The 9,884-nt window shown below is 30.3% G+C and overlaps 2 protein-coding genes across 2 annotated transcripts; one reads left to right on the top strand and one right to left on the bottom strand.

Annotated features, from left to right (window-relative positions):
* Positions 1–835: 835 nt before the first annotated feature.
* On the top strand, positions 836–2,153 carry LOC146931485 (uncharacterized). Its single transcript, XM_085702973.1, has 3 exons — positions 836–881; positions 1,521–1,560; positions 1,696–2,153. Coding segments are annotated over exons 2-3 (327 nt in total). The 5' UTR covers positions 836–881; positions 1,521–1,558; the 3' UTR covers positions 2,021–2,153.
* A 1,333-nt stretch (positions 2,154–3,486) lies between these two features.
* LOC146931484 (glucan endo-1,3-beta-glucosidase-like) lies at positions 3,487–9,639 on the bottom strand. The gene is made up of 2 exons (XM_085702972.1): positions 9,508–9,639; positions 3,487–4,568 (listed from the first exon to the last, which is right to left on the bottom strand). The coding sequence occupies exons 1-2, from the start codon at positions 9,560–9,562 to the stop codon at positions 3,634–3,636; spliced, it is 990 nt and encodes a 329-aa protein (XP_085559098.1). The 5' UTR covers positions 9,563–9,639; the 3' UTR covers positions 3,487–3,633.
* Between the last annotated feature and the right edge of the window lie 245 nt (positions 9,640–9,884).

Here is a 9,884-nt window from a genome sequence, read left to right as displayed (position 1 = left end):
GAAACTTCTCTACACGAGTATAGTAAACAGCTGTTTCTATTAAAAAAGAAAGTAGATCTACGAATTTGCCTTCATTGATTATTAGGCAAAACGTTGATTGATATAAAATAAATTGCATTCAAAATACTAATGATATTTTAGCCCAGTTTAAGACCTGTTGGTTTGAATTATACAGCACCCCATTATTTTTTCCTTTCACATATAAATATATCTCTACGACTACAATCTCAATTTCTCACAAAACCCTAGTTTTCCCCCCTTTTTCTTCATCGATTTCCTTTTCTTTTTCGTTCAATTTCTCCCCCACTTTTTCTCCTTCAAATGGACCAAACCCACATCTCACACTCGTCTCCAGGTATGTTTTTATGATGATTAGGGTTTAAGAAGATTGGTTTTTTATTTTTTTGTTCCTTTGATTATTGGTGGTAGTTAGTTGTGAACGCTTTCTTTCTCTATTTTTCCAGTTACTGGTCAGGCTCAACCGTCCTGAAATTCTTTGATTAGAAGGTAAGTCCTGAAATTCTTTCTTTGTTATTTCATTAGATTGGTTGTGTTGTGCTGATACAAATATTTTCATCAGATAGATAGATAGATATATTCTGTTCTGAATGTCAATTGATTGCTCTCTCTCTCCCCCCGGGAGTGGATCATCTCCAGTGGAGATACCTCCAGTTTTCTACAGTGTTTAACTATCCACCTTTGATTATACTCTCTCTCCTTTTTATTGTTACAAAAACACTCTCTCACCTATTTAATAGAGGGTTAATGGAGGGCTTAGATTACACATGAGAGAAAAAAACTGGAGACAATCTCCTCCCCTCTCCCCCCTAGGTTGTTCAGCAAAATTGCAAAAGGCGAAGTCCCCAAACGTGGCCGTTCAGGTACATCTATATTTACATGCATTTTTTTTTTATTGAAAACATAAACTAGTTAAAAGATTCCAATGTTTTTCTTTGCATTTTTTGTTACAAAAGATTCTAAAAATATATTTTCAATCAACTTGTTTTCCATGAATGTGATCATTTGTGATGATGATTAGGGCAAGGTTTAACAGTCGCGGTATCGTATAGGATTTCGGTTGTTACAGATGTTGTGTTACGGATTACGATTGTCGTGGTGTTAATTAATCACAACATAACACAACTCTTTGATAATGATAGTAACGTAAATAACTTAAACTATAGATAGATTTGGAGTTCTAAACTGGATAAGGAGATAACATTTTGAAATTTATGATCAAATATGTACTAAAAATATGATTTTCGTCTATCTCAATTTAAAAAATATCCGGATTTTGTGTCTATTGTCATGGGCGGTGTTTTTTTGCGGCCGTAACGGTGTTTCGTCGCGGCTGTAACGGCTTATTTTTCTTCACACTATAAAAACGGTGAAAAACGGTAACGTCGGCTACCTATACCTTTTTGTCGCGACCTTTTGCTCAGTAATGGACCGTTTTTTAAAACCTTGGATTAGGGTTTTAGAATATTCTTTTATAATATTTTTCCTTTGATTATTGTTAGCTGTTAGCACCAAGAACAAGAAGATCAAGAAGAAGAGAATGTAAGTCCTCTCTTACTTCCTTCCTTATTTTGTCTCTCTATTCATCCAATATTATTCCATCTTCTTTTTTGTCTTCATTTCAAACTGTAGAAGTCTTTGTAACTCCTCAAACCCTTGTTTTCATAACTTATGTAGGGACGTAAGCCAGATTTCCATGGATGTTTCAAGCAACTCAGAGTCGGGTCAACATGACAAAATTCTTGAACATCCAACATCCTGTGAAGAACCAATTCCTTTCAGAACTTCAACAACAACCAAGAAGTACAAGTACAGATTGTTTCCAAATGCATGCTCTTTGGAAAAGACTCGTGTGGATGTTTCAAGCTACATTGAATTTAAGCGTTATCTTAATCATTGTGGAACTCAGAAAATGGGACCAGTCTCTTTCAATGTATCCGACAACGTGGATTCAAATGACTACAAGAAAATTCTGCGGGATCTATGTTGGATTTTTCCCTAATTAAGTTATTTATTTATTTAAATAAATAAGTGGTAATTACCCACTAAGTGCACATAGTGGTAATTACCCATTAATCAGAAAATGGTCTTTATTCTTTCCCTTAATTTTGGTAACTGCCCATTATGAGTGAGTGGAGGAGCAGTTTTTGTTTTGCACGTTCAGTAACTTCTTGATGGCAGAAGTTATATAAAGGAGTGCAGTTCATTTGTTTTGGTTCCCTAAGCCTAACATCTCTATTCAGAAGACTTACACCATCAAAGTGAGATTGTGGAAGGTTTAGAAGAGCCTCAACTTCTTCAAGCAGGAGCAATGGCTGGAGGTATGCCTTGATCCTTTAATTTACGTTTCCGCTGTTTAAGTAGTTATTTCTTTTGTTCTTTATGAAATAACTTACAATCTAATCGGTAGCTACAAAAAGTCTGGTCGACTTGACAAAATTAAACATCCAAGATCCAATCACCTCCCTTATTATAGGGTCATTATAAAACCAGACAGCTCGCTTCCCCGAAGCGGAAAAACAAAAGGTGGGAGGCAATGCTGGAATTTTCTGAAACTTGCCAAATTCCTGACCACCTCTGTACTCCATTTTGATGATGTCAGGTTCCAGACTCTTTTCAACAATGATTTAGAATTCTAGAATATTTTCGATGTTGCGAGTCGATGAAGTGACCTTGCATAAGACTATATTACTACTAAGTTTATTTTTCAATTTGGTGTTTATATTACTTTATTCTGGACTAGTTTGTGGTTTAATGCTCCTTGTCTTTGTCTTTGCAACTTATTTCTATGTGTAAACGCATTACTACTCTTCGTGTGATAATTATAGATCTTTCATTTCAACAAATTATGATAGCATAAGTTATGTTTTATGATAGCATAAGTTATGTTTCAACTAAATTATAATAATCCTATAATATCCTGTAGTTGTTTTTTTTTTTTTTAAAGAATGTCTTGTAGCTGTTTGATAGATACGAATTTTTTTGGTGGTGATCGGGATTTGAACCCCAGACCGTGCATATATTATGCATTGTCCATACCAACTGAGCTAAGTTCACGAGGACGTTTGATAGATACGAATATTATTCCTTTTACTTGCTGAAGAAGCAACATAAATATATACTTCTATATATCTTGGATAGAAAAATAGTATGGCCGCGTAAATTTCAAATTATGCTATATATATGGTATATAAATTATTAAATATAACTTACTAGCAACAACCCCGTGCTTAAAGAGCCATCCCTTGGCCTTCAGATCATCAGTACACAATCAACCCTTCCAAATATCACAAATTTTACAACACCACTTCACTCACCTACCTTCCAATCAGGATCATTCTTTTGCCACAAAATTTCACTTCCATATTCCTATGCACAAAAGAAACATTTTTCAACACCAACAATATGTTTTTCAATTTGCTCAAAAAGAATCTCAAACTCAAACTAAAATATAATGCAATGGCAGAATTACATAAGTAACAATATATGATATTTCATTTATTTATTTCATTACATTACATACATAGAAAGATGGAAATAACATGTGCACACATGGCACAATTATTCATAGTTAACTATATTTAGCTGCATATCTTTTTTAAACTATCAATTTATTCAATTGAAACTTGTTTGATATTTAGATGATTTGTCAGGATTAAAGAGACCAAAATGTTGTTCGGTTGCTGCACCAGTCTTCTGATTTTCATCAAACATTGCGAACAAGTAAGTCTCAATAGCTCCGGGTCTCTTAGGAGTCCCATTCTTGACGTGATTGATCAAATTAGTATAATATGTGGAAGCATTGTCAGTTGAGGCACTATCTCCACCATCAGATGGCCATCCACTCTCGGACACAACTATCTTCACATCGGAACCCCCAACTTTCTCAAGAGCCGCATATACCGAGTCTAACTGGGCATCAAAGAGGTTTTGGTACCCAACCTCATTGTTTCCTTGTTGTTTAAAAAGAGCATAGTCAAGAGAAATGCTTTGCTTATTACCGATATAAGCGAAGTACGGATACACATTGGCAAGAAGTGGTGCTCCATTGTTCTTTAGGAAGTCTATTATTGGTTGTAAATATTGTTTTGCTTGGTCAGTGAAAACACCATCATTGGGTGGATATGAATTACCAATCAAGGTCATGTCAATTGCTGTTGAGACCTTGATTTGGCCTTGTAAACTTGCAGATGAAATTGCATTTTGAATGTTTTGCATGGCAGTGGCAATGTATTGGGCTTCATTGTCATTAGGTTTAATTTCATTTCCAACACTGATGTACTTGATTTTTACATCTTGAGCATAGGGTGTCACATACTTTTGGACCCAATTTGTAGCTTGATTGGCATCTGTGAGAGAAGAAAGGGTTTCCTTGGCCACATCAAGGATCAATTCTATGTTGGAACCTTTAAGGGCTTGAAGGGCTTGTTCGTCTGGGGAGTATATACGCATTTTGTCAATGCCATTTGACTTGTATAAATCCACAACTTCTTGACTTGATGGTAGATTATTGCCAAGCATTCCATAGCAAACTCCTACGGATTGCACAACTGCGTAACAATAACGAACCAAGTGTGAGTCGTTGCAAACGACAAATTTTAGGGTTTATGATGCACATGTATGCGTAAGGTAACAATGCGGAGAATAAGATACAGTAGTTTAAAATAAATTAAAGTAGGAGTACGTCAATAAAAATTTTGAGTTTTTATATAGTATAACATGGGAGGACTAAATTATTCAATTCACATCACAATAAAAAGTTTAAAAGTAAAAAATTGTGTTTGGTTATGATAATCAACATGCTTAAATACACAAATAATATTATAATAATACATCAAAAATCCACAAACATCACTCACAACGAAAGAACTAAAAAAGTAGATCGTACCAAACAAGTATCATACGTGTACCAGTACAGGTACTTAACCTCTTTATAAATACGCTTGCTTGAGAGGTTGATGGTTAGTTTGTTAGGCAACAAAAAAAATTGTTAGCAACTTGGACATTGAACCTCAATCTTAATTTATACTTGGGTTAATAGGTCTTTACCCTCCAATAATATAGATCATTTCCGGTTTTCCTTCCTGTAATTTTTTTTTATTTACCCTCTGTAAAAAAAAATTGTTTTGATTTACCCCCTAATATGCCAAACAAAAACGAAAATTTCTTAAAAAAAAAATCGGTTTTTGTTTGGCCTATTAGGGGTTAAATCCAAACAATTTTTTTTACAGGGGGTAAATCAAAAAAAAAATTACAGGGGGAAAATCAGAAATGACATATATTACAGGGGGGTAAAGACCTATTAACCCTTTATATTTTTTCATCGTCGTAACCTATAATACAAGTAACCTACATATTCAGAATTTTAAGTAATTAAATTAAATTACTATATATAAAATAATTGTCTAAAGTGAGCTGGACTTCAAATTTAAAACAAAAAAAAACATTTTTTTTAATATTTATGATGGCCGAGGTTGAACTCCGAACCTTACATATATTATGCATTGTCCCTACCAACTGAGTTAAGTTCACGAGAACAATATTTGTAATTCTATCTACTCGGATATAAACACAACTGTGTCGAAGTAAAAAAAAAATGTAGATGCACAAATGAGAAATGAGATTCCTTTTCTAATAACACTTGATTCTATCATTTTGTAACAACTTTTTATCTCAAACTTACATTATGTTCTTTTTATTATTTTTATTTTGTATCAATATCTAATTTTCTTTGTATATCTTTGATTGTTTCGTCAATTGTCCCACAAATAGTTCAAATAACAAACCTCTGTGGAAATTTGCATTCCCTTGAGCAAAATGTCGGTTGACAAAAATGGAATTGCAATCAAGATATACTTTTAGTTTTGAAGATTCCACTTATACACAGTAAAATATTAGAGTCGTGCTAACTTGTGCCCTAAAGGCACAAGCTAAAGATCTAAAAAAAGAATTAAAACATAAGTTTTATATTGAAAAAACAAGTTTTTAAACTTTCAAGATATTAAATTTTTATATTTGACTTCTAAATTTGTGACTTCAGGATACAAATGAGCATTTCCCAAAATATTATAATGTGAACTCTCATAATTGACAATTTATTGTGTCCCTTGAAAGGTAGACATAGTCATTTGGACCTTATTTTATTGAAGTTACACATCCTTAAGGGTGAGGCCTCACACTTATGAGGTAGGTGTATGGCTACTAGTGTAACACTCGTGCGTTTGCACGGGTTAACGTATCTTTTATCGAATAATATAATTTGATTTTGGACAGAATAAAAATATTTTTTTTTGAAGAATTGGATAAAATAAAAATAATGAAAACAAAATTCAAAATGATTTAACAACATAAACAACAAAATAAGGTTAAAAAACATGACATGCAACTTACAAAATAAAGTTTACAAATTACACTACACCATCAATATGAAATCAAGATATTCAAAGTGTTTCGATATAAAGTTTCAAAGCCTAGTAATAATTAATATCGAAAATTAAATCTTAGTTGATCGGTTGTATTAAACTCATTTAATATAATACATGCAATATTACAGACCAATATGCACCAAACGGAAAAAGAAAAAAACGACACATGATTTGAAACACTTCATAGTGCGAAAATACATCGTTCATAGTGATTTGAAATACTACAGATATTAAAAACATGACACACAATTTATAAAATAAGAATTACCAATTACACTACACAATCTATACGGAATTAAAAAATGCTGCCATCCCTTCGCCAATAAAATAAGATAGGTTTAAGTTAATGATTTAAAACCAAATTCAAGTTAAAAAAAACAGATACTATTTAAATTGTTTTTATTATTTTCAATAGGAAAATATCTTGGATAAATTTTTGAAGATAAATTTTAGAGTGTAAGTATTATTTTTTTTGGTAGTGAGAGTGTACGTATTTTGAAAATTAAGTGATATGAGTTATGGGTTTGAAATTATTTGATTAAATTCAATAAAAATTTAATTTTTAATGTCAAGTTGCATTTATTTCAAGCTCTAAAGAGCTTTTACTGTTGTAAAATAATTTATACCATGTGCAGGTGTAAAATGTTGAAGGAAGACATCCCATATATTTATGCTTTTTTTCAAGAAAAAAAGAGATACAATGAAAGAAAATATGAACTCAATAAAATATTTTTGATAAAATATTATGGGGGACATCCCCTGTAAAATCCATAGGCTCTTCTCATAGGTTTAATGTGGGACACCCCCTATAAAATTTTTGAATTGAATTTTATATTCAACTTTAATTCTAGATCATTCATTTGATAAAAACTTTAATAAACAATGACATAAAATTTTCTTAGAAGCTTAGTTTTTACTGGTATATATAAGGTTTTTTGATGATATAGAACACACATACATAAATATTAAATACTATATTTTAATTTAAGTCCGTATAAAATTGTAAATTCTAAAGTTATAGGCCATATATTTTTCTAAAAAAAAAAATAGAAAGTTTAGGCACTACATAAATTTTGTTAAATTTTATTTTATATTTTATTTTTAAAATAATAAATACAAAACTAACACTCAATTTAAAAAAAAACAAATAGAAATAAAAATGGACAAATTTATGTAAAGACTAAACTCAAAAGTTGTAATGTAAAAGACTAAACTCAAAAGTTGTAATGTAAAGACTAAACTCAAAAGTTGTAATTAAAATTTTCTTAGAAGCTTAGTTTTTACTGGTATATATAAGGTTTTTTGATGATATAGAACACACATACATAAATATTAAATACTATATTTTAAGTCCGTATAAAATTGTAAATTCTAAAGTTATAGGCCATATATTTTTCTAAAAAAAAAATAGAAAGTTTAGGCACTACATAAATTTTGTTAAATTTTATTTTATATTTTATTTTTAAAAGAATAAATACAAAACTAACACTCAATTTTTTTAAAAAAAACAAATAGAAATAAAAATGGACAAATTTATGTAAAGACTAAACTCAAAAGTTGTAATGTAAAAGACTAAACTCAAAAGTTGTAATGTAAAGACTGTAATGTAAAGACTAAAGTTGTAATTAAAAGTTGTAATGTAAAGACTGTAATGTAAAGACTAAACTCAAAAGTTGTAATTAATAGGACTTTTTTTTTGTGAAATAGGACTTTTTTTTTGTGATAGCCGGGGTTCGAACCCCGGATCTTGCATATTTTTATGCATTGTCCATACCAACTGAGCTAAACTCACGATATATTTGATTATATAAGTAATATATACAATAATACGAATAAATACAAAAAAAATGACATAATGGATACATTAATAACGAAAACAACAATATGATGACATCATTTTCCTAAATATTTTATATTTTTATTAACTTACTTGGTTAAATAAGCTTCATTATTTGTACCAAAAAAAAAAAAATAAGCTTAATTATTATAAGGAATAATTTTGTGACTATGAGTAAAAAAAACTAATTCACCTTTCGACCCTATCCAAATGTGGACTTAACTATTAATAGTAAAATTTAAGAAAATATTATATTTATTCTTAATTTTTTTATTAATATAAAATTTATTATTCTTGATAAAAAAAATATTTGTTCACTACTAGGAAAAGCAAAACTAGGTAGGGAAATTAGTGATGGAGAAAAATAAAATACCTCACAAATTCTTTGGTTTCAAAATTTAGTGACTGAATTAGAGAGAGATTTTATGTTCTTCCTCACTAAATTTTCCTCGCTAATTTTTGTTTTTTTAGTAAATTTACTGAATATGGTAACGGTCCACTTTGAACTATTTTTGAGAGGTCCATATTTAGCTCCGTCAAAAACAAAAAAAATTAGCTTCGCGACTAAACAACCTTTCAAAAATTTATATATACTAAAAGTTAATAAATAATTTTTTTAAGTAAAAATTAATTAATTTTTTCAACATAAAATAGTTTATAACACACATATTCAAAATAATTATAAAACAAACATATAAAAATACTTGTAAAAATATGTATAGAGTAGGTAGAGATATGTTCATAAAAAGAGAGTGCATAAACATGTAATTAAGCAAATCATTATGCTTTAACAATAGAGACATAATATATTGATGCTCACATTATTATAAGTCAAATCCTAGATATAAAAATATATAAACAAAATGATGCTCGAGTTAGCATTCTTAAACATATCATGAAAAGCAAAGGGTTAATAGCCATGTAATATAGGTCATTTTCGGTTTTCCTCCCTGTAAATTTTTTTTTTTGATTTACCTCCTGTAAAAAAAAAAATTTGTTTTGATTTACCCCCCTAATAGGCCAAACAAAAACCGATTTTATTTTTTATTTTAAGAAATTTTCGTTTTTGTTTGGCCTATTAGGGGGTAATTAAAAACAAATTTTTTTTACAGGGGGTAAATCAAAAAAAAAAATTCAGGAGGGAAACTGGAAATGACCTATATTACAGGGGTAAAGACCTATTAACCCTAAAGCAAAAGAAAAATGAAAATATAATGCAATACAGACCTGGAAATTTTAGTCCGATGGACAGTATACCAACAAGTATAAAAATGATAGACATGATCGATCAAAGAGTTTCTTTTAATGAGTGTATTGCTTGAATTATACCAAAGTATAAACCAAGTATGCAGCTCTGATATCCTTATTCCACCTGCTAGTCCATATTTATATGCATAATAATAAGAAGAAACAAATACTATTCCTAGTACTAATTGCAGGGTTAAAGACTCTGAGCCCCGTCAATCACTCAAAGGAAAATTAATGCTATGGTTTTTAATTCCAACTATTTTTCCTGGTGAAAACGCATATATTGTTGAATGATGACCTGCCTAATGCATACAAGACTAATGTTAACCAGCCGCCATTGATTTTGTATACTAGTT

Source organism: Medicago sativa, chromosome 4 (assembly GCF_051527215.1).
Source record: "Medicago sativa cultivar Bolivia chromosome 4, Bolivia_mono, whole genome shotgun sequence".
Lineage (NCBI taxonomy): Eukaryota > Viridiplantae > Streptophyta > Magnoliopsida > Fabales > Fabaceae > Medicago > Medicago sativa.
Note: the sequence above shows the minus strand (reverse complement) of the source record. Positions and strands in the feature narration are given on the sequence as shown.

Coding starts and splice junctions, on each gene's coding strand:
- LOC146931484 (XM_085702972.1), bottom strand. CDS start 9,562: ATGTCTATCATTTTTATACTTGTTGGTATACTGTCCATCGGACTAAAA. Junction 4,569..9,507: donor CATCGGACTAAAATTTCCAG/GTCTGTATTGCA, acceptor ATTGTTACGCAG/TTGTGCAATCCGTAGGAGTT.